Consider the following 24,876-nt stretch of genomic DNA (forward strand, 5'->3'; position numbering starts at 1 on the left):
AAATTTCAATAACACAGAGTACTGAGTATCTAGTATAACATGCCTAAGTATACACGTAACATGTTGGATTTTTTTTTTTCACTCTCTCAGAACAGAACCAGTTTTACAACCCCTTGGGGGCAATGTGGCTTCCACAGAGCTTATATGGCATCAAACTGACTGAGCTATGAAAATACTTACCTTGGCCATCATTATCTTAAATGCAAACCACTGTTTCCCTTTTCCTTTCCCAAGAGCCCCTTCATTTTCACTCACAAATTTTTTTGCTTCCCTGAGAAAATAAAACAAAATAAAATGTGGGTGGAGATTTATATAGTATATAGGTAGTGGATATTTAATTTTATTAGGTCTACTGCTTTATTTCTCCTTGACCCTTTTAAACTCTTAACAAGTGACTGAATTTCATAATCTTGGGATTTGTAAATGATGTTTAAGTTTTAAAATCTAGCCAAGTGTTTAAGTTTTTAAAATTCTGTCCAGGAAGAATAAGATGTTTTAGTCTCACTTATTAATCAGCTGGAGTTATCAAAAAGCAAGGAATTTATGCTAAACATCAAAATAGAGAACCCCAGTTCTCATTTCTACCACATGTAAAATTGAATCTGAAGTTTATTTCAGATTCTGGCAGTCAGAATGTTTATTTTAAAATACTTTCCTTCTTTTTTAAGGATTGCTTAAAAAAAAAATAGTGCAGAGAGTTTGGGACAAACTGACATAGAACACACTTATTGACCTGGTATTTAATCTCATAAAAGCAATTATGACTTAAAACAGAAAAATCATACTATATAAAGCAAAGGGGTTTAGGGAAGAGAGAAAAGGAAAGGAATAATCTTTGGCCTCACATTCTCAAAGGGTTTCAAATTTAAACTTTAACATTATTCCCAAATATTTGTACTTTTACAGTAGTCACATCAGTGTCTTTGTGTGCGTTAAAAAGCATCAACTCATCAAAATGGATAAAGTGAACATGTTAAATACGCTACAACTTTTATAACCTTTTTTAGTCATTTTTGCTATCGTTGCCTGTTTGCAATTTGGAAAGAATTTTACAAATAGAGGCAGTCCAGGCTTGCCCTGACCTCTCAGGGGCCATAAAAGGCATAACCCAAGAGAACCAAGAGATAATCCAAACCTGGACATTGGTTCTACAACACTGTCATCAGTTAGGTGGCCCCTCAGTACATGACTACAAACAACACACAAAGTATTCTTTAAAAACTTCATCCTTACGTTGATGAAGGATATTTTTGTGTTCCTCAGAATCAGTGCTAAACTCATGATTTTACAATAACCAGTGATCAAAACAGCACATGCCTGCTACTTTAGCCGATAACTAAACAATGGTGCCCTATTATTCACCCATACATGGGCACCTACCCATGGTCTGCCATAAAAACACAAGCACAATGGAGAAGATTCTCTTCAGACGTCAGACTCCCCACATCATTTCTTTGATGGCAGGGACAATATCTTACCCTTTTTTTCTCCCACAGCACTGCTCACTACTTGGATCATAAGATGTGTTTAGCAAACGTATTTTCAAGTAAACTTGAAATAGACATGACTGGCATAATTCAGGTAGATGGAAATAGGGAAGTGTCTAAAAACTGTATTATCCACATCAATTAATGCTCAAAGGCAGTCATTCCTAGACTTTGGAATCACACCCTTCTCTCCTGCCTTCTCAGAAACTAAATAGGACAGCTTCCTAGAAATGAAGAAGAGTTATTAGGCTGGCCTTGTGAAACACTCTGACATTCAACAGGACTTCTGGGCTGTGAAGATTAATTGAAAAACAGTTTCTAAAACATTCTACAGTCTAGGATGTTTGATAAAGCCATATCAACAAGTATAAACTGAACTCTCATGGCTGGGTTTTAAATGCAGGCAATCAAAAACAAGCATATCACAGTTAAACTTTAACTATGTGTTATAGAGATGAGAAGACAGAAGTGAGTATGGTACCTAACAGACACTTTATAAAATGCTGAACTGATATAAACTGAAAATCAAGTAACCTGAGTTTAACCCAGCCTCTGTGATTTGTCTCTATAACCTTGTCCATGTTTTTGTCACTCTCTATACCCGTGCTCGGAGAAGGCAATGGCAACCCACTCCAATACACTTGCCTGGAAAATCCCATGGACAGAGGAGCCTGGTAGGCTGCAGTCCATGAGGTCGCTAAGAGTCGGGCACGACTGAGTGACTTCACTTTTACTTTCCACTTTCATGCATTGGAGAAGGAAATGGCAACCCACTCCAATATTCTTGCCTGGAGAATCTCAGGGACAGGGTCACACAGAGTCGGACACGACTGAAGCGACTTAGCAGCAGCAGCATACCCATGCTGGGGCTTCCCTGGTAGTTCAGACAGTAAAGAATCTGCCTGCAATGCAGGAGACCCAGGTTAGATCGCCTGAAGGAGGACATGCTGCTGCTGCTGCTGCTGCTAAGTCGTGTCAGTCGTGTCCGAATCTGTGCGACCCCATAGACGGAAGCCCACGAGGCTCCCCCGTCCCTGGGATTCTCCAGGCAAGAACACTGGAGTGGGTTGCCATTTCCTTCTCCAATGCAGGAAAGTAAAAAGTGAAAATGAAGTTGCTCAGTCGTGTCCGACTTTTAGCGACCCCATGGACTGCAGCCTACCAGGCTCCTCCACCCATGGGATTTTCCAGGCAAGAGTACTGGAGTGGGTTGCCATTTCCTTCTCCAGAAGGAGGACATGGCAACCCACTTTAGTATTCTTGCCTGGAGAATTCCATGGAGAGAAGAGCCTGGCGGGCTCCAGTCTACAGGGTTGCAAAGAGTCAGACACAATGGAGCAACTAACACTTTCACTTTCTTTCATACCCATGCTGAGGAGAATCCTGTTTTTCCAAAGAAAGTGCACTTCCTCAGGACTTGCACACACCTGAGCAAGTTCTGCACAGATTCCTTCAGTTACTGTGTAGCTTTTAACAGGTCCAGGATTCTCAAACAAACAAAAATTGAACAAATGCTTCCTGCTTGCTTGGGTGGTGGTGAAAATCTAAGGTGTGACCATAGATGTGAATGCGCTGAAGGCATTACTACACTGTCAGTTCCACTGTAACACTTGTTTTGAAACCAAGAATCTGTTCTAACATGATTGTTATATTATGGAACAACCTGAACATAACACAAACTTTGTGTTTGCTTATGTGTGATTTTTATCTACAAGAAACGCTAAGTGAATGCAAAAAAAAAAAAAAAAATCACATCCACCTAAACCTAGAAGGGTATACACAAAACGTACACACCTCATCAACCAGCTACTTCATGACATCCCATGTTTCAGAAAAGCCACATCCATTCAGAGCTGACTTACAATGACCCTGCTTCCAGGCTTCACAATAACTCAAAAACTGAAGTTTTACCATTTCCACAAGCAAACTTCAGATCTTTTTAAAGGTAAACAGCCATATTTATTGCAATATTTATGCATTTCTCAGCCATTTAACATGTGTAAAATGTTGCTGCCATTTTCTTAAATTTCTCTTTTTAAAATATGTCACCTATGATGTTCCTGAATGTTATGCCCCATTCCCATTATTCTGTAAGCCCTGTAGTTTTCATTACCCAATTTTCAAGGTGTGGTGATTTTTAGGAACCCATTCATCATGTTATAACAATTATTTGGCATCAAGAATTTTGAAATTCTTAAGACCAAGTATATGTAGGAATTATCACATCATTCTCTATAAATGGAGAACCAAAAATTCTTCTTAGTAGTAAAATCAAAATTTGTTTTTCAAATGTAATAAAGTGACCACTTTACAGACATATCCATAGCTCTTGATATTTAGGAGATAATTAAAGAACATCAGTTTGGCCTATTAGAGTTATATTGCTTTCTATTTGAGTGGCCAATTAGAAAACAAGACTGCTCTAAGCAATCAGAAGTGTAAAGGAATAGCTAATCTACTCCATAGGTTTTAAATTTTGTGAGCTGATAATTATGTTACAGGAACAGTAAACTAGCAAAATTTAAGAGACAGGGAAGTCAAGGTTATAAACAAGTTGAAATCACCAAAAAATTAATTGTAAATTAAATTATAAAATACAGAAATCTAGTGTCAGTGGACTGACACTAGAACACTAAATTGTAGGCTTGATAAGAGCAGAATCGCAAGTCAAAGAGAATTTTACATTTGACTATATTCAGTCACCACTACATGAAGGAGAAGAAGGTATACCAAATGCTACAGGCAGTTCAGAGAAGTATTATTTGAAAAGGGAATAGTAGAAGTAAAAATATCCTATTATATCATATTAAAAATATATCATTATTTTTTATTAAATATAGATAATATGTTTATATTTTCATTCTCCCTTTAAAAAGTCATATATTTACATATTTTAAGACTATAGAATAATATGATAAGGTAGTAAAATTTAAATATCAAATAAAGAGTTTAAAAGTTAAAATAAATTGCTGTATCAGAGGACAAGAAACATTATAAAAATATTGTTAAAATTTTCCCACGTATATGTTTAGTTAGTCTTATGATTAATTATTGTTAACTGCCACTATTAACTAGTCCTCCTTTTTGGTTAAATTATAGGATTTGGGTCGATGAAAGGTAAATAATATAGAATAATATGTGATTTCAAATACAAATGAATTCTTCATATTTTTATGTTAAAGTAATCACTTCATAAAAAAAAATTTATTTATATGGCTTCCATAAGAGTTTTTAAATCAGTTATTACATACATACTTCTCCTTTGAACAATCTAAACAAGTTTTTATTTTTTGTCTCTTAAATTGCCAAATTCTCCCTGGTGCTAGGCATAGTTTCATATTTGTCTCCCAGTATTACCCTACCCCACCCTCAACATACACACACATTCTGAGTTTTCAAACAAAAGTCTGGACTTCACTCCACTCCATATAATTTCAAGTATGAATTTTTTTCTCCCGGTAGCTCAGCTGATAAAGAATTCGCCTGCAGTGCCGGAGACCCCGGTTCTTTTCCTGGGTTGGGAAGTTCCCCTGGAGAAGGGCATGGCAACCCACTCCAGTATTCTTGCCTGGAGAATCCCCATGGACAGGGGAGCCTGGCGGGCCACAGTCTATGGGGTTCCAGAAAGTCAGTCACAACTGAATGACTAAGCACAGCACAATGCCCTACCCCCTCCTCTATTCTCCAAGAGGTCTTCTCCAAGTTTCATAGTTTCATACCTAAGGGCTCCTTGGCCAGCCATTCTAGCTCCTCCTGCTCCCCACTGCCTACCAAGGCCAAATAACTACCAGGGGTAGTGCGCAGAGAATTGTTAAGCAAGAACAGAGGGGTATAAGCATCTTGCTCCTTTCAAGCATAGAAGAAGGGAAATTGAGGTGGAAGAGCTCAGAGAAAGAACAAACCTTTACACTGTTTTCAGGGCTGACCTTTACAATTAGCTGGCATGATTTTAGGATGGAAGAAACTAGCATCACCCAATCCCATCCTTCCTGATAACAGATTTCTTAACCAGAAGACAATATCTTCTAACTGTGCTGTTAGAAACAAGATAGAAAAAGAAAATATCCAATATGGAGATAAACACTAAGTGATACTTATCACACTAAAGTAGCCATAACAGATGTCAGAATGCAAGAAAACAAACAGCAGAGTCTTTGAAAATCAAAAGGCAAAAAAAAAAAAAAAGTTTTTTATATTTTTCTTGTAATGAATCTACTTTCCTACCCATTTGTATTGTTCTAGATAATTTAAAGGGATTTTTCTAGCCATTTTTTATGGCTAACATGAAATAGGTTTTTGTGGATAAATTCTGAATACCCACTAGCCTCAAACCAACCAAATATCTAACTGAAAAACGTGTGTGTCATCTCCTTGAACTGCATTCAACAAAAGCTGCCTGCCAAGTCTATAATGTAGTCTCCATGTCTCAGAGCTCAAACCCCTGGTACAATATGCACAGCTCTCTGAGCTGTAACCCCAGACCCAGGGATAAATAATTGAGCAAGGTCTATTTAATGACAATAATACCTGGCTTCATCATTCATTTATCAACCCCTTTTGTTGGTAATTAGAATAATAAGGTTTCATGGGTGTTCAAGAATGCTTTCACAGTTAGTTGAAGGAGCACACTTTGGCCTAACTTACAAAATAGATAATTTACCCTTAACACGTGATACAACCCTGATTCCACAAGAGAGTTAGGACACGCTACGCTGCCTTTGACACATTCTCATCCCAGGAAACGTGCTCCTCATTTGGGTTAGATTAAGTTGACTTTTCTTTCCTCTTGTTTTCAGTTTGATGGTATCATTGAGCAACCCATTTATTGCTCAAGTAAATGAAAGACATTTCAAAACTGGTCTTTAAGCCAACTGTCATCAAAACTTGTGCTCATGAACACTACTTTCCAATAAAGCAACCAGAAGAATGAAAAGTCTTTTTCTAATAAGTACCACCATTAAAAAAAACAAAAAACAAAAAAACTGACCAATTTAAATTGACTAAAACTTAGAGCTCTGACTTTTCCTAAAATATTACTGAGTAATTGAAAGAAAATTGAGGAGATAAGAAGATAGTCTAATGTACAGAAATGCAAAATAAGGATTATAGGCCTTCTTAGATAATATAACTCCATAATTAGACTGATAGAATTCTTTTAAATCATCCTAATACTGGAACTGATGATCAAAACATGTGCTTTTAAAACAAGGATGCTGGTGACAGTAGTCATAATGGGTAAGATGTTCAGCTGCTTCATCTTTAAAATAGAGATAGTAATAGCTATCCCAAGGGTTGTTTATGCTTTATAAGAAAGAATGTCTGTAATATGTTTTGTAATAATGTATGTAATGTGTCCATGGCAAACAGGAAGATCACCATAAACAGTAACTATCATTAACAGCAATAGAACTAATAGGGCTGACCAATTTTGTGCTGACTCTCCAAATAAGTAAAAAGTTGAGGACTAGAAACTTCCAGGCAGTTGCAGAAAGCCAGTCCATTTCCCCTTAGACTGTGACCCTAGTGAGATGTGAATATAGTGGGAATTCATCTTATTACCAAAAAAGCAGGAGAGAATTCAGCTTTACATCTGAGACCTGATGAGGGGGCCCAGGTGTCTGGTTTCAGAAGCCCCAGATACAATGCTCCTGGGAGGAATGCTAGGTGCCAGCCCAAGTTCTGCTCCTGCCATTCTGTGCTATTGCAGAGAGTACAGGATGCTTGGACAGCGGGGGAGTCTGTGATAAGAGACAAAAAGAGCCTCCCTGTGGCTCAGGCAGTAAAGAATCTGCCTGCAATGCAGGAGTCCTTGGTTTGATCCTTAGAGTAGGGAATGGCTACCGACTCCAGTATTCTCACCTGGAAAATTATATGGGCTACTGTCCATGGGGTCACAAAGAGTTGGAAACGATTAAGCAACTAACACACACACTCTGTTGACTAGGACCACATTTCTATTCAATTCTGTGATCTGTATCATATAACTGAGACACAGATTTGAATCTTGGCTCTGTCACATAATATTAGCCGTGTGCTTTTGGGGAGCTGTTGTTGATCCCAAACTTTCTCGCCTATAAAATATGACCAGGGAAAGTCACAGCAATGACAGTTAATGTACTGAATGTTTGCCATAAGCCAGGCAGTTTACATCCATCATCTCATTTAATCCCCGCCAAATCCTGCAAGGTGGGAACTATTTTTATCCCCATTACAGAGATGAGGAAACTGAGGATTAGGTCAGTAAAAGAGGTGTCCAAATTTACCCAGACAGTAAGTGGCACAGCACAGCTAGGAATTGAGCTCAGTATCTCCAGTTTCCTCAGAATAACATTATTACTTACGTCATGGGATTGGTATGCTGCTGCTGCTGCTGCTAAGTTGCTTCAGTCGTGTCCAACTCTGTGAGACCCCAGAGACGGCAGCCCACCAGGCTCCCCTGTCCCTGGGATTCTCCAGGCAAGAACACTGGAGTGGGTTGCCATTTCCTTCTCCGATGCATGAAAGTGAAAAGGGAAAGTGAAGTCGCTCTGTTGTGCCCGACTCTCAGTGACCCCATGGACTGCAGCCTACCAGGCTCCTCCGTCCATGGGATTTTCCAGGCAAGAGTACTAGAGTGGGTAAAGACATATAAAAGTTGAGACAGCATAAACAAAACAGTTTCTTGGTATACCAGGTTTATATGGTACTTTTGATTAGTATTCAAAAATATTTATTATTTTTCTGGGGAAATGTATTTGATACACTGAGTAAAAGGCCAGAATAAAGAACGATTCTGACACGACTCAGTAACTGAGCATGTATGTACGCTATCTTTACAACTCTGTAAAAATTGTATGTGCCAATGACCAAAGACTGGGCAATTATGCAAATAATTAGTTCCTCTATCTTCTAAACGTATAATATTGTCATACAGTTTTGTTTACAGTAATAAAATAAGATTTACGGTAATAAAATACAGGTTTTTTTTGTTTCAAGGCACTGTGCCATATGAAGGAAAAAAAAAGAATGTGGTTCTGTGCTTTTCTGTAAGGCATTTCTAATTTCATAAGAAAGCTAAGACATAGATAAATATTAAGGGAATCATTTAATTGCTACCAAATGAGTAAACTGTGGTGTTGAAGACTCTTGAGACTCCCTTGGACTGCAAGGAGATCCAACTAGTCCATTCTGAAGGAGATCAGCCCTGGGATTTCTTTGGAAGGAATGATGCTAAAGCTGAAACTCCAGTACTTTGGCCACCTCATGTGAAGAGTTGACTCATTGGAAAAGACTCTGATGGTGGGAGGGATTGGGGGCAGGAGGAGAAGGGGACGACAGAGGATGAGATGGCTGGATGGCATCACTGACTCGATGGACATGAGTCTGGGTGAACTCTGGAAGTTGGTGATGGACAGGGAGGCCTGGCGTGCTGCGATTCATGGGGTCGCAAAGAGTCGGACACGACTGAGCAACTGAACTGAACTGAGTAAATAGTAAAATTAAGGGCTGGAAAAAGTCAGATGAAAGAGTAGGCTGGTTAGAAGGAAACTTGAACAAAAGGATTCAGATACATAGTCAAGGTTGCTGGAAGGACATTACAGTGCAGGGAACTGGTGTGAACAATGGTGAAGAGATGGAAATATATCTGGGGCCTTCAGATGGCTGATGAAGAAAACAGTCTAAGTGCTTAAAGGAGGAGTAGGCACGCCCAATGCCAGGTTAAGCAGTGCAGAATTCATTCTGATGTTAATAAGGACCATGAGCATTTTTTTAGCGGGAGACTGATAAGTGCAGTACAGTATGCTATCTGAAAAATGTTGCAACAATGATTTGCAAGATGAATTAGAGGAAAACCAAGAGAGGCTGGATGTATTAATAACTTGTTTTCTAACGCCTTTATACAACCTGCTTCCTCTTTCTGGAATGCCCTTCCCCTCTTCGCCACATGATTTCCTCCTTTTCATTTTCAGTTCAACAGCCAGGTCCATACTACAGCTCTTCCATAAGCTCTTTCCTGGTTTTCCTTTCTAACACTTACCTCCAGCCACATGTCAGGGTGATTTAACCTCTGCCCTTTATGTAGTAATTACATCACATACTAAAGTTAACCCATGGTCCATTTTCACCTCTGCACTGGGATTTCTTTAAAGCAAGGTCCATTGTCTCAATTTCTAATTTCCCAATATTTAATATAGCACCTGGCATAGAAGTAAGTTTCAACAAATGTTATTTGAATGAATGAACACCTCCAAGACTAGATGATAGTCTGCTGTGGGATACCTGTGGGATCTTTTAAAAATCCCAAAGGCCAAGTGTCCCCATCTCCAGTCCACTTAAGTCACAGTCTCTAAGGATGGGACATAGGCATCAATACTTTTCAAGGTCCTTAAATGATTCCAATGTAAACAAGTTGAGGATCAAATTCAGAACTAAACTAAATTTTATTTGTTGAGACTAGTAAATTTAAGAGATTTTTATGTGGCCACAAAGTTGCTGGAGGGTTGGGCTAAAAAGTTACTATATCAAATATGATTATTTTGGTGACCCCTGGCATTGACAATACTCTATGTATTTTGAAACATGATAAATTTATTTTGGTGAATGACTTCATCTTGAAAAATAACTAGCTCACTCTATCTTGTATCCCTAAAGGACAACTGAAAAATTTGTTTTTTCAACAACTAAAAATTTCTGAAACAATCTGAAGACAAGCAACAAAGAACACCAAAAATGCTGGCTAAATATTCATATAACCTCTTAGCCTGTATGTGTGGCTTATTTTGGTCTGCCTCCTTTTAATAGCATCATTTCACAGATTTAACAGATTTTACATATATATTAGAGAGAGAGAGATCATTATGACCTCTAAACATTTCATCAGCAATAAACATTATAATGATCTGTTTTTACCAGCTCTGATGACATTCATGAAGATATGTCAAAGCTAGCTGCTGATATTGGTAAAAAACTAAAGCAAAGCTTGGGTAGGTCAAACCTGTATTAAGTTCAAAGTTACTACCCATAGAAATTCTTCAGAACTAAGATAATTTCTTTGCTTCCTGGGAGTATAAAACAATGCTAATTTTCATGGCTGGCTTAAATGTCAATTAAAAACTCAAACATAATTTAGTTGTACCCTAGAGGTCAGTCAGGCATCTCAGAGTAATTTTAGATGAATCAAGGGAGAAACAACATAGCTGGGCTTTAGTAGTTTAATAAAGAAAGAAAGAACACTAGATCCTCTTTCTACTTGCTGATTAAATGTTTTCCTAATTCTATTCTACCTGATTAATTTAAAAATCAATTTATGTTTAACAGTATTCCTCCCATGGATGGAGGAGCCTGGTAGGCTGTAGTCCATGGGGTCGCTAAGAGTCGGACACGACTGAATGACTTCACTTTCACTTTTCACTTTCATGCATTGGAGAAGGAAATGGCAACCCACTCCAGTGTTCTTGCCTGGAGAATCCCAGGGACGGGGGAGCCTGGTGGGCTTCCGTCTACGGGGTCGCACAGAGTTGGACATGACTGAAGCGACTTAGCAGCAGCAGCAGCAGCAGAGAGAGGAGAAAGAAGACAATATAGATTTTCCCAGGAGGTAAAAGTTTGTGCTGAGTTTTAGATATTGGTCACAACATAAACTAGTTTTCTGCTTTATGAGGACACCAAAAAATTTTAAGATTTGTAAATTGTCAGCAGAGATGATGTGCAAATGAGTTGCTAAAAAGAATTCTTTCTTCATCTAAAACAATCTATAACAGTAACTTTATAAATATCTCTCCAGATCTTATTAAGCTCTATATCAAGGATTTTTTGTTTTATTTTTGTTTTTGTCTTGTTTTAATGAATCAATGAGCATGCAATTAGCAGCACTAAAATCTGAAAGTAGGGGTGGCATTACATGGGCTGCAGAGTTCTGGGCCATATCCCTAAGACATCTAGGTATATCCCAGTATATTGCTATTGCTTTGACTTTGGGGCAGAAATGAGATTTAAGAAGACCAAGTCCTTAAAGACACAAATGAATCTTAAAATCAAGAGGTTAAGAGTAATAAGAAAAGTGAAATATAAAATCTCATCTTGACTAATCTTAACCCCAAAGATTTTCAAAATGGCAGAGTATCCTCTCCCTACCTTCATTGTGGGAAAATTATACTCACAATTAGGTAGAAATAGCACTGAAAATGTAGATTGCTACACATAGATGTAAGAAAGACCTATCTGAAATTCTGATCAACAAGGAAATTTATTTCTATAATTTTTTATTCTCCTTTTTACTCAGCCATTTTTTCTAAGTATTCATTGAGTGTGTTTTATGTTTTTAGCAGACTTAAGTGGTTCAAAAAACTAAAGAAACATGGAGATTCCTTCCTGAAGCTTAAACCCTATTAAGAAAAAATGAGATATAGGCCCACAGAACTGTTATACAACAGTACTAGACAGCCTTGAAGTGAAAAGGGAGAGGTTAGTGGAGGCTTGAGAGCTTGTTGAAGACATTGTAGATGAGATAAGAACTAAACAAGACATTAAAGGGCTGATAGACTTGAGTAGGCAGAGAAAGGCATTTCAGGCATAAATTTGCAGAAATTTCCTCAACAAAGGAGACATTTCCACCATGAATATCAAGTATAATCTCGTATTCTTAGATACACTAACATTCAGGGATTGGTAGACAGACTGTGCTAATTTCGCTTGGTTGGTTTATATGCATTCTAATGAAGCATGTTTAATGAATTCTGAACACTGTGAAACAGACGGATTCACAGGGCACTGCCTCAGAATGAGAGGAACCATTCTGTTTTGAAAGTTTTGGTAAAATATTTCTGCATAACACCTGTGTGTTCATATTTAGTCCCTGGTCAACATTTCTAAGTATTGTGAAATATTTTTTTTCAAAATTTTGTGTGATGATATTTAGGAATGCTAGAAAGCCTTAGCTTTCTGTTAGAACAGTATGTTCTGTCTTTTGATCCAAGAGTGGGCAAGAAACTTTAAATGATGGCAGTTCAGTGAACTCTACAAATAATGAAGACTACCTGGTAAATTGCTTGCTACAAGATACACTTAGATCTAGGTCTCTCCTGAGCATTTGTCAACACAACTTACGCAAGGTCATCCACAGAGCATAGTATATTCCGATGTGAATTAATCTTTCTGCTGAGCTGACTTGGAGTCTTACTATTTCAGTCTCTTTCTATAGCCTTCCTTCTAAGCTTTCCTGACCCATATGACCAACCACTGGCCAAGAAACACTATAATAGTATGCTTAAAATATAAAAATTAATTCATCCAAAGAATCACGTATCTCTTATAGATATTTGAATGTGAATATGTATGTATATGGTCAGTAGCATATACATACACGTGTGTACATATATTACAAAAGCATAATTAACAGGACTATTTGAAAGAAATAATTTATATTTAGTTTAAAATTTTCTAAAATCAGGACATCTTAGACATAATATACTGAATATGAAAGACTATTCTCCTTTCTTCAGCTCATCTTATTTTTTATGATATTCTAATAGACTGCTCTTCGAATTTACTTTTAGTATATGCATTTTAACAAAATGTAACCATTTTTGTTCTATAGCCATAAGCTTATTTAAGTCCCCTGAAGTACTGTTCTACCAGCCATTTCTTGGTTATATAGATAAAAACATTTTCAAAAATGCCTTAGTTATTCTCTTTTATTATAAACCTGATAAAGTTAAGGGTTGTCTTCATAATTAGTATCTTATCTGATATCTGTATCATATTTTCCCCAAACAACAAGGACACATTTCTCAAATTAAGTTTATTTTGTGCTCATCATGTGCACAGTTGCTTTCTTTTTACTGTTAATATATTACATTAAATATATTTAATAGCATTCTTAAATACTAGCAGAGACATTACTTTGCCAACAAAGGTTCGTCTAGTCAAGGCTATGGTTTTTCCTGTGGTCATGTGTGGATGTGAGAGTTGGACTGTGAAGAAGGCTGAGCACCGAAGAATTGATGCTTTTGAACTGTGGTGTTGGAGAAGACTCTTGAGAGTTCCTTGGACTGCAAGGAGATCCAACCAGTCCATTGTGAAGGAGATCAGCCCTGGGATTTCTTTGGAAGGAATGATGCTAAAGCTGAAGCTCCAGTACTTTGGCCACCTCATGCGAAGAGTTGACTCATTGGAAAAGACTCTGATGCTGGGAGGGATTGGGGCAGGAGGAGAAGGGGACGCCAGAGGATGAGATGGCTGGATGGCATCACGTCGATGGACGTGAGTCTGAGTGAACTCCGGGAGTTGGTGATGGACAGGGAGGCCTGGCATGCTGCGATTCATGGGGTCTCAAAGAGTCAGACACGACTGAGCGACTGATCTGATTTGAAATACTTTTAAGTCATAGTTGATGAATTTCTCCTTTTAATCAGTTTCCGAAGATCATGTAATTATAGATAGTCTAAGAACAAGTTGTGAAAATTAGCTATCACTTACAGCTAAAATTCTAAGGAGTGCAAGTTAGGTAAACTGCTATTTATCAAAAATCTTAGGAGGCTATGTTACTTTGGTAAGCTGGAAAAACTAACTCATTGTGTCTTACCATATACAAAACACTGACTGATAATACCGTGAGAAAGTAGTGTACAATGAAATGCAATTAAGAAGATGAAAATAACAATATGTCACCTATCTAAAAGAAAACTTTGGAACTTCTTTATTGCTAACATTTATTTTAAATTATTATCTTATAGTGTGCCATTTTAAAAATCCCTGTTTCTTTGAACTATAGGATTATTTGAATTCTGGATAAGCAGATGTTCATGGAAGGTAACAAATAAGATTGCCAAGAATCTTGGTATGCATCCTTGAATATTAGCATTTTTAACCCATTTTTTCGGTGACTAATACCTTTCCACCAGCCATATGGGCAGAATTTCAGGCTGATTTAACTAGCCTGTGTGCTCAGGATTTTGAGATAGAACAGTCATAAATTCCTTCACAGGTCTCCAAATGATACAGGAGCGTGGATACAGGTCCATGTGCCACCGGAAAAGCTGGCCAAACCAAGATGAAGAACACAACATCTCCAGGAAACCATGGTAAAATGGTACAATATGGATAAAAAAAATTCAATGAGTCATGAAACAAATAAAGAAAGAGAATTCTTGGTAGACAAAAGTATGTTTCTCTCAAATAATTCAGAACTATTTTAACAATTGAAAAAGTTTCCAGAACATACAAGTCCCAAGCAAAAAAAGTCACTTTCTCACTTGGTTCCTTTCAGTATCCTTCAAGGGAGAATTCCAAAATATTATTAGAAATTTTTTGTGGTTATTATTAAAATAACCACAATAATTTTCTAAGGACTCACAATAAAACAGCAAATATTAACAGTCTAAATCCCAAGACAGAAAGACTTGTTGGGGACACTGTTCTTATTTAATATGGAAAGATTCCTTCTAAGACCATGAAAATGATAAGACAGACAATTGTGGCAGGTGAACTCTAAGGTAAACAATTTCTGAAATCAATCAAGAACTGAATACTCCTGAATAAAAGCTTTTCCTCTTTAAGATGAATTTTGAAAAGAACAGAATAGGAGGAAAGAAGAAAGAAAGATTGAAAATCTCTAGACATGTTAAAAAAAGAAATTGAGCATGGTGATAAGATAAAATAACTAGGATAAGAGGTTACTAATGCATGGCGGCCAACAAACAAACTGCTGTCACTTCAGTGAACAAAGAATGCTGCCTGCTATCAAGCCGTCAGTCACTGCAGCCATCTCCTAACTTTGCACCCTGAGGGAACTTCAGGTGGAGAAAAACTGAATACTGACCCTAGATAGTTCAGATGCACATCTAAGGAATAATTTCAGTGAGCCTGGACTCTTGGATCTTCCCACACATAAAAAAGCACTAAAATCATTAAAGTGAGATGTCTGTTTTTCTGTGATTAGCAGTGATCTTCTCATGTTTGACCACATTTTTTGTTTGTTTTCAGCAAAAACTCCTATATATGCTGGCTCCTCCATAAACTCTTTGGAATAGTTCCTCAGACCTGTCTGAGAGGCTGTCTCCCAGGCAATAGTACTCGGTAAAGTCCCCAAATAAAGCATAACTTGCAACTTTGGGGTTGTACGGGGGACTTTTTGTTTTTTATTATCAGTTGACAGCACTTTTGAACTTTAGAGTCCAGAAATTATAGAATAATGTTTTTTTCTCACAGGTAGTCCTAATTTAAACATTTCATTGTTGATTAGAATTTAAATAAAGGAAATATGTTCTATCATAATAAATAGGTTCTATTCTTTAGCTTCTCCTCTTAACTGCTCCAGATTAAGATCTCTCTAATATAAGCTTAATCAAAGGGCATCACTAGATCCCCCCCCGCATTGGGGTGCTGCAGCTGACTCAGCCACTGACTGTTAAATTTTCAGGACTTTTGTGAGCTGGTTCTTAAACTGTTAGTAGCTTGAAATTAATCATAATGGGGATATTTACACCATGGAAATTGGCAAACACTATGAATCAAAGTTTCAGCACATTCCTGCCTTTTACTCACACATTTATCTAGGCCTTTAACAGGTCTCAGTCATGTTAATGATTCTCTTGCTTTGGGAATGTGTGTCCAACAACAAAAGAAATCACCATGAACAGTGATACTCAGGGGACAGTAATTGAATGCTTATGATGTACAGAGCACAAGGCTAGACCCTGAAGTAGTAAAGAGCTATCAGACCCCTGTCACATTCTTAGGAGTTCAAAATCTATTCTAAAGGAAAAGAGATTTATATACAATTTTAAAATGAGATATAATGCAGCACAACAACAGAGCCAAATGAATAATAGACAGACTATCTGAGTTCTCTTTCTATAGGATTTGGCAGAGAAAAGACCACAGGGAGACAATAATTCATGAAGGGGATAGAACTCAGTTGGAAGAAGCATAGGCTGCAGACAAATGGAGAGGAGACTGAAGCAAAGTGAGAAAGGCCACCAGAGTGTCTAGGGAAGACTGTTTATTTTGCTGGAAAACATGGTTCAAATGAGAAGTAGTATGAGAGTAGGAAAATTATGAGGTTTTGCAGATGAAGAAAACTGGATTTGAATGTTCACCTTAATAGTTATTAGCTGTGTGAGGCTACCTTACCTCTGTAAAGTTTTCTCATCTGTACAACAGGAATAACTTTGCATTTTAAGTTTCTTTTGAAATACCACTTTGAATATGTCATCTCTATGTTCAAAGCTTTCAATATCCCTGGTAATTATAATAACAAAATTTTAAAGTTTTTGATTAAAAAAGTCAGTGAGCTCCAAGATCTGAATTCAAAATCTGAATTCCAGCTCTTTGATTTAGAAATAATTAGTTATTGACAATGATGACCATGAGGGTTTGGAGATGGACAAGACCATCTCCAAAAATTTTTGAGAGTCCCAAGATGAATTATGGCTTATGAGAACTATACCTGGGTCTCCCACAATATATATCCTCAGAACCATAAACCTCCATTCCTGAGGCTTTACTCTAAGACACATTTTAAAACCCTTACCCTCTGTAAAAATCTGTTTTAGAAGTTTCACAAGTTTTTCAGAGTCCAGAGCCAGATGGGAAGACTTGGAACCCAGATACAGATCCAAACCCATGAGGAAAATATCTGTTCCAGTTATAGCGAGCCTAGTGTCTTGGATTCCATTGACTTAACCAGAAGTGATGACTGGAGGCTGCTTCTGGGAATAACATAATCCACTGACACTCTGTCAGAGTTTGAAGTCTCTGAAAGGAATAAATGGTGGGAGGAAAGACGCCTGGCTCCCATGTTTTAATAACACTGGGGTAGGGAAAACTTTATTGTTGTTGTTTAGTCACTAAGTCATGTCCAGCTCTTTGTGACTCCATAAGATTTCCCAGGCAAGAATACTGGAGTCGGTTGCCATTTCCTTCTCCAGAGTATCTTCCCAACCCAGGGACTGCATCCATGTCTCCTGCACCTCAAGCGGATTCTTTACCTCTGAGCTATCAAGGAAGCTCCAGGGAAAACTTTACCTGCATGTAAATACTATGAAGTATTGATTCCAGTATGTAACTGGGACCCTTGGGGGAGAACCTCAATACAGCATTCAGAAACCTGCAAAGGGAAATAGGTCAGGCACTGTAGTACCAACAATTTTATCACAGAGGCTGAAACCAAGAGAATCAGGCTGATCATGGCCAATGGCACCAGCTGTGCAGAATACTGCAAAGCCACAAAGCAGGAGCCATTTCTGGCTATGGAGAATCATCACAAGACAATGGGCATTGCTGACAGGTGAGAAGCCACAGTTGTTTCTTATCTGGGCCTAAATCTGTGCTTCCATTCTGCAGTCTGGCTTTCACCCCAACTTTCTGAATCACTGTCTTGGTAGCATGCCTAACTTGCTCCCCAGATGCATGTGTAGGAGGCAACAAATGAATGCTTATAAGGTCCAGCTAAGAAGCATGAATAAGTGATGTGGATTGTTTGGGAACTGTGCACACTGAAGAGTGAATACCCTATTAGTAGGGGATAGCAATTGCTTAGTCCCAGTTATTATTTTCACGTAGGAATGTGGACCACACTTTCTTCTTATCCAGGAGATGAATATCTGAATTTTAAAATGTGAAATCTTTTACTTTTTAAATTTAAGAACAAAGAAAAAAATTATTATTTTTATTAAATGATTAAAATGTTAAATTTTATGTTACATATATTTAATCATAATTAAAATAATAATAATAAAAGAAAAAGAAACAAAAAGCATGTGGGCCAAATAAAAACCATTTATAATCTAGATTCAGCTGCAAACTCCCCATTTTTGACCTCTGCTCTAGTAATAGGACCTGTGTTGCCCTTCCTTCCATCCCAATCTTTATCTCTCCCTGTGTCTAAAAATGGCTAAATCCCTGGACTCCAGTCTAAGGCCCCAGGATCCAGAATCTGCTACAAGATGACTTTGTGGGTACATTTTGAAAAATGTAGAAGTGGCTGACAATAGATTCTGCTGAACTGTAAAGATACCCTCTTTTCTTTCTTGGAGCATCAAAATCAGTTGTCCATCCTGCCAGACTGTCCAGACTGCTATACCGATGTGCCACCATCCCCCAAGGCTCCTGGGGTTGCCTATGGCTAAGTCTGCTCCCACCCATTCCTGCCAAGCCCTATACCCTCCCCATCGCTCCTGTTATACTGCAGGAAATCAGGCAACACTGAGTCTGTCCTGAGATACAATGATAATTACAAGTTGTGTTTCCCAGCTTTGTGCAATATTCTGGCACACTGATTAGTGTTTCATATGAAATAACGTACTTTATGAGTCCAGTAACCCTGTAAAATAGTAAAATTTCATATGAAACCTGAGGACTACACAGTTCATTCAAATTTGCACAGCCTTTAAATGGGAGATCTGAGATTCAAACTCAAGCCTGACGCCCATCCCTTCTCCACTGCTCTGTATGGAAAATGCAGACAAGGAAGAGCAAGGGCTATTTCTACACCTCCATGCAGATGGAAAGGGAGGATATATTTCCTGGCATTTTTACTCAATTTCACACCATGCTTTGAAAGTTCAAAATATTATTACTATATAATTTTACAACTTTCCACATACAGTTACCTGTGGTTTCAGGTTTGGGGATTTCATGGTCAGCAATATTTTAAGACATATTTTGGGAACCAACATAAGGTTGCCAAGCATCTATTTTGCTAAGTAAGGATATTTTTTAAACCTATTATTTAGCATCACTATCACTTCATTGAATGAAAACTATTTTAACACACATACACTCACACACGGACAGGCACATGTATATACATTAATAGCTTCATAGAACCAGAAATGCTACTTGTCTTTGACCTCATTTATGACTGGTGTACACGCACAAACATAGGGAGTTCCCAGCCTACAGCTGTGTGGTGTTCCAGAAATTTTCTGGGAAGACCACTCTTTGGAACTCCACAAAACAATACTGTTAGAAATGATACCTAGGTTCTCACCTAGGTATACCTAGGTTACCTTTCCCATAGGGTAAAGCTGGAATATCTTGTTTTATTTTGGATACAGGGTGACTGAGGTCCCAGAAATTTAAGCTATTTCCTTAAATAATGCACAGCCTCTTGCAGAGCCAAGATTAGTAGTGAATTACCCTGATAGCTGCTTCAGTTCTTTTTTCATCACCCGAGACAGAAACATTTTTCCCTAATTTTAACATTATTATATATACACTAAACATTTAATGTTATTATTTAAATAGGCTTGTGGAGGGATAGCTTTGGAAATTTACCACCGTTTATAAAAATGATTCTGTGGGGAAAATGCAATCAGTAGCACATCTGTGAGATGCAAACACGGTTGTTATCACAGACACGTCCTTTTTATTCATGCCCCGCTTCCCCAACCACTATGGCAAGGAAATAAAGTGTGATCCTCAGAGGCAAATCTGCTTGCAGTCCCAGGAAAGGGATAATCATTTGACTTTTTTTATCAGGAGTTTATAAATCTATGTATCTCTGAGTGCATCAACACTCAACATAAGAGTGAAACTGGGTTGCTGACATGTTACCAGGGAATAGCTATTAGCATAACCCTTAATTGGAATCCCATTTACTGTTCAGTTGGCTTAGTATCCTCCCTGTGCTTTAATAAGAGCTGTCACATGAATATATCATTTGATGCCGGAACCCTGCAGAGAAACTAGAGTGTGCAATCCAACAAACTTGTAAAATTCAAATGTAGTATCTTTTTCAGAGAGACAGTAATGAATGTATTAAACTAAGGAAATTCTCAGTTCAAGGAGCAAATAATTAAAGGTGATCAGAGGTTGTAAGATTCCAAAAAATGAATTTAATTATGGCTGTTTTCTTTTATAATCATTATCCCAGCCTCTCTAGTGATATATATATATATATGTGTGTGTGTGTGTATGTACATATATGATATGTTAACATTTGATACATTAATTATGTATATATGGCCATGAACATTATATATAATGAGTGCTTTATATAAATGATGTACTACATATAGTATTATCTATAATGTATAGGAAATAGAGAATTTTGGAAATCAGTAGCAAGGAAAGTGTTTCTAATTATGAAAAGTGGCATCATACTTGAGAACTTCAATTTTCTTCTCCATTTTCCAAGGCTTGCATTTGACAGTAGCGATCATTTGTCTTTTCTCATCTAACTCTGCCTTCAATCTTTCCAATTCCTCTGCATCTATTTCGTCTTCTTCTTCCCTTAAAAAAAAAAAAAAAAAAAAAAAAAAACCTTCTTTAGTAAAGTTAAGATTTGCTTGACTTCCAAACTTAAAGAATGCTATCAGATACTCAGCTGATTAATGCATAACAACTTGGTTGTATACAATGAATGCTGAGATCCATAAGCCTTAGAGCTTACAGCTGAATGCTGATGCAGGGTTTCTGGAATTACTGTAACTTTAAAAAATAGTATTTATTTTCTCAAGTCCTGAAACCTTTTTATGTCCATAGTCTCAAATTTTCAGAAAATCCATGGAAATAAAAAGCTATTGATATATTTTCTTCTCTTCTTTGTTCCCCTGTACATCTTCCCCCTCCAATTCTACATTTCATTTGAAAACTTTATTTTTCAACAAGGATAGTAAATTAGAGGTGAAAGTGTCTTTGAAGTGCCCTTAAAAAATTTGTTAGCCCTGTCTCAAGAGAAAGAGAAAAACTGAAATAGGAAAAAATAAAAGGAATCTATTCCTCTAAGGTAACTTAATCTGTTAATTAAGCTCAAAACTTCAATTGATAAAATTGAACTCAAAGTGTACTTGATAGAAGTCAATCCTTTGAAGAGGGCTTCAAAGGAATTTAGTTTCTCACTGAGCAAATGAGATGGATCTTTTCTCTTCTGTGTTCTTAGTATTGCAAAAAATATCAAAGGCTCCAAAACTCAAAGAAAACAAAATCTAAACATGAGCGACAAAGTTTATAAATTGAAGAATGTGATGCCCTGTTGTAGAGAACAATGTTTTTGGTAAGAGATTGTTTCAGTTATGAGTTATTGTTGCAAAGAGATCAAACCAGTCAATCCTAAAGGAAATCCACCCTGAATATCCACCGGAAGGACTAATGCTGAAGCTGAAGCTCCAATACTTTGGCCACCTGACGCGAAGAGCCAAACTCACTGGAAAACACCCTGATGCTGGGAAACACTGAAGGCAAAAGGAGAAAAGGGTGACAGGAGATGAGATAGTTAGATAGCATCACTGATACAATGGACATGAATTGAGCAAACTCTGGGAGTTGGTGATGGACAGGGAAGCCTGGCGTGCCGCAGTCCATGGGGTCTCAAAGAGTCAGACATAACTTAGTGACTGAACAACAACAACACGGTCACTTAACTTCAAATTTACCCTTTTAGACTTAATATTGTGATTCTGTGGCTGTGACTCTATAGGACACATTTCTAGTTTGTCAGTTGGCTCAACATTCTGCTGTCATAATTGGCTGCCAATAGAGTATACTAAGAAGGGACTTGGTTTTTCCTTTAGCTTCCCGTTTGCCTCTTGTGGGATGCTTACTCTTCAGCAATTCTTTTTCACCCCAAGAGCTGCAGGGCCTTCCCATAGCTGCAGGTGAGACTGGTTTGCCAGTTTTTCCAACATTAGCAGAACCAGCTTCATCACTCACCCTGTAGACACCAGCACCACTTGAGCATCGCCCCCTCTGCAGTAGTTTCAGCTCCCCGGGTCTCTCCTCTATGCTTTTAGGTTTTAATTTCAACCTCTTTCCATTGTTCCTCCAGCCCATGGTGTGCTATTTGCTTCCTATAGTTGCTATTACCATGATGCTTAGTGTTTTCATCTTTCCAGTAACCTATTTATTATTAGCCTAGTGATTATTTGTACCTACTAAATCAGTTAGTGCTGGGAGAAATATCAATAACCTCAGATATGCAGATGACACCACCCTTATGGCAGAAAGTGAAGAGGAACTAAAAAGCCTCTTGATGAAAGTGAAAGTGGAGAGTGAAAAAGTTGGCTTAAAGCTCAACATACAGAAAACAAAGATCATGGCATCCGGTTCCAACACTTCATGGCAAATAGATGGGGAAACAGTGGAAACAGTGGCAGACTTTATTTTTCTGGGCTCCAAAATCACTGCAGATGGTGATTGCAGCCATGAAATTAAAAGATGCTTACTCCTTGGAAGGAAAGTTATGACCAACCTAGATAGCATATTCAAAAGCAGAGACATTACTTTGCCAACAAAGGTCCGGTTAGTCAAGGCGATGGTTTTTCCTGTGGTCATGTACGGATGTGAGAGTTGGACTGTAAAGAAGGCTGAGCACCAAAGAATTGATGCTTTTGAACTGCGGTGTTGGAGAAGACTCTTGAGAGTCCCTTGGACTGCAAGGAGGCCCAACCAGTCCATCCTAAAGGAGATCAGTCCTGGGTGTTCTTTGGAAAGATTGATGCTAAAGCTGAAACTCCAGTACTTTGGCCACCTCATGCAAAAAACTGATTCACTGGAGAAGACTCTGATGCTGGGAGGGATTGGGGGCAGGAGGAGAAGGGGACGACAGAGGATGAGATGGCTGGATGGCATCACCGACTCAATGGACAAGAGTTTGGGTGAACTCTGGGAGCTGGTGATGGACAGGGAAGCCTGGCGTGCTGCAATTCATGGGGTCGCAAAGAGTTGGACACGACTTAGCAACTAAACTACCACCAGAGTTTTTAATCAGGTCATGGTTACTGAAACAGAAATTTAATTAACCCTGTAAAATAACATCTGTCATTGATAGCTTGCTTGGGTTTTTTTTTAACCAATTAAGATATTTTTCTTAGAATAGTAATCCTGGTTTAAGTGAGCTATGGAAGTGCACTCATACTAAGATACAACTCTGAATGTCGTTAAGTTGTTTCTATTTTAAACATTTGATGTTTATTATATAAAATCCTTCCCTGGTAGCTCAGATGATAAAGAATCCTCCCGCAATGCATGAGACCTGGGTTTGATCCCTGACTTGGGAAGCTCCCCTGGAGGAGGGTATGGCAACCCACTCCAGTATTCTTGCCTGGAGAATCCCCATGGACAGAGGAGCCTGGCAGGCTACCATCCATATGGTTGCTGAGTCGGACAAGATTGAGCGATTAAGCATACATACATATAAAATCCTATGGTGCTGTACAAGGATAACAAAATACTTACACAGAATGAAAGAATGATCTATTTCATGTTTGGATTTACCATGTAATTAAAGCTTATTTCTCTACATTTCTCTACGTTCCTAAATACTAATTATGTAGTTTCCTGCTGTCTTAAACCCAGTACTTTACATGTTTAACATATTCAGATTCTATGACTCCTTCAAAAATCATATGAAATGTCTTCAATACCCTTTTCTGATTGTCCTTACGAGATAGTTTTCTTTAAGACTCTAAATCACTTTTTACTTCCCTGGCACATTTATACAGCCTTATTTCATAATAATTGTGTCTAAGTGGCCTCTCCCTTACTATGTTATTAATTTGTAGAGAATGGAGGCAATTTCACATTCATATCCATATCTTCCAAAGAAATTAGCAAATTATCTTTGACAGAAGTGGAGCTGAATAAATATTTATTAAATAAATGTTTATGTACAGAATTTTTCTGGATGACAGGATTACCAACAAGTACACTAAAATAAAATATAACAATGTCTTCCAAGTTATGGAAAGATATTTATTCCTACACTAAAAGATCTCAGACTGGTATATTTTTAATCTTTGTGTTGTTAATTGTCGATTGCTCCAGTAAGATCATGCTGTGCTACAATGTATAGTTGTTCTCAGCTAAATTACCTTCAAATATGCAGGTAGTTAAGATATTACATTTTTTGTATAATTTAAATATAATAATGCATGATTAAACATTGCATTACAGGGAAACAGCTTTTCCAGGAACCACTCAAAGAAAGTGCTAATCATATTAAAAAAGTGTAGCACAGGCATGCTTTGCTTCTAAAATGTAGGGCTAATTTGTGTAAGAATGGCTTTCTATCTTAGTTTTGATTTATTTAAACAACAGTTGTTAGGAAAAAGGAGGCATAATGTGCTGAATTTCTCACTGCTATAAACGTATTACTTATTCACTTAAAACTGGGTCAAGAAAAGCATATAATATTATTAGAAATACTTCAAAATGCCAAACAAGGCAGTTTTTGTTAACCACCTCCAAAGACAGTTAACATTACAACCTTGGATTTAGTTGTTTTCAAATGTTTTTTCAGCGCAAGAAAAATTCCCTAAGGTGTTTTACATGAAAATTTAAATAAAAGAAGATCATGAATTAGTTAACCTAAATAAATGTGCCATGATTTGCCTACTAATCTTTCTCAAAACATATTTGCTAATACATTTTCTTAAAAACAGAAGGGCTTATCTTCAAAGTGAACAAT

General features: G+C 37.5%; 1 protein-coding gene across 1 annotated transcript in view; it reads right to left on the reverse strand.

The window, feature by feature from the left end:
- TMC1 (transmembrane channel like 1) overlaps window positions 1-24,876 on the reverse strand; it is a 163,012-nt gene that overhangs the window by 76,130 nt on the left and 62,006 nt on the right. The window contains exons 5-6 of the mRNA XM_005887852.2: window positions 20,574-20,702; window positions 181-271 (exon numbers count right to left, since the gene is read on the reverse strand). Coding sequence (XP_005887914.1) covers window positions 181-271; window positions 20,574-20,702 — 220 coding nt within the window. The remainder of the gene's footprint in view (window positions 1-180; window positions 272-20,573; window positions 20,703-24,876) is intronic.

The sequence above is a fragment of the Bos mutus genome, chromosome 8 (assembly GCF_027580195.1).
Source record: "Bos mutus isolate GX-2022 chromosome 8, NWIPB_WYAK_1.1, whole genome shotgun sequence".
NCBI classification, from domain to species: domain Eukaryota; kingdom Metazoa; phylum Chordata; class Mammalia; order Artiodactyla; family Bovidae; genus Bos; species Bos mutus.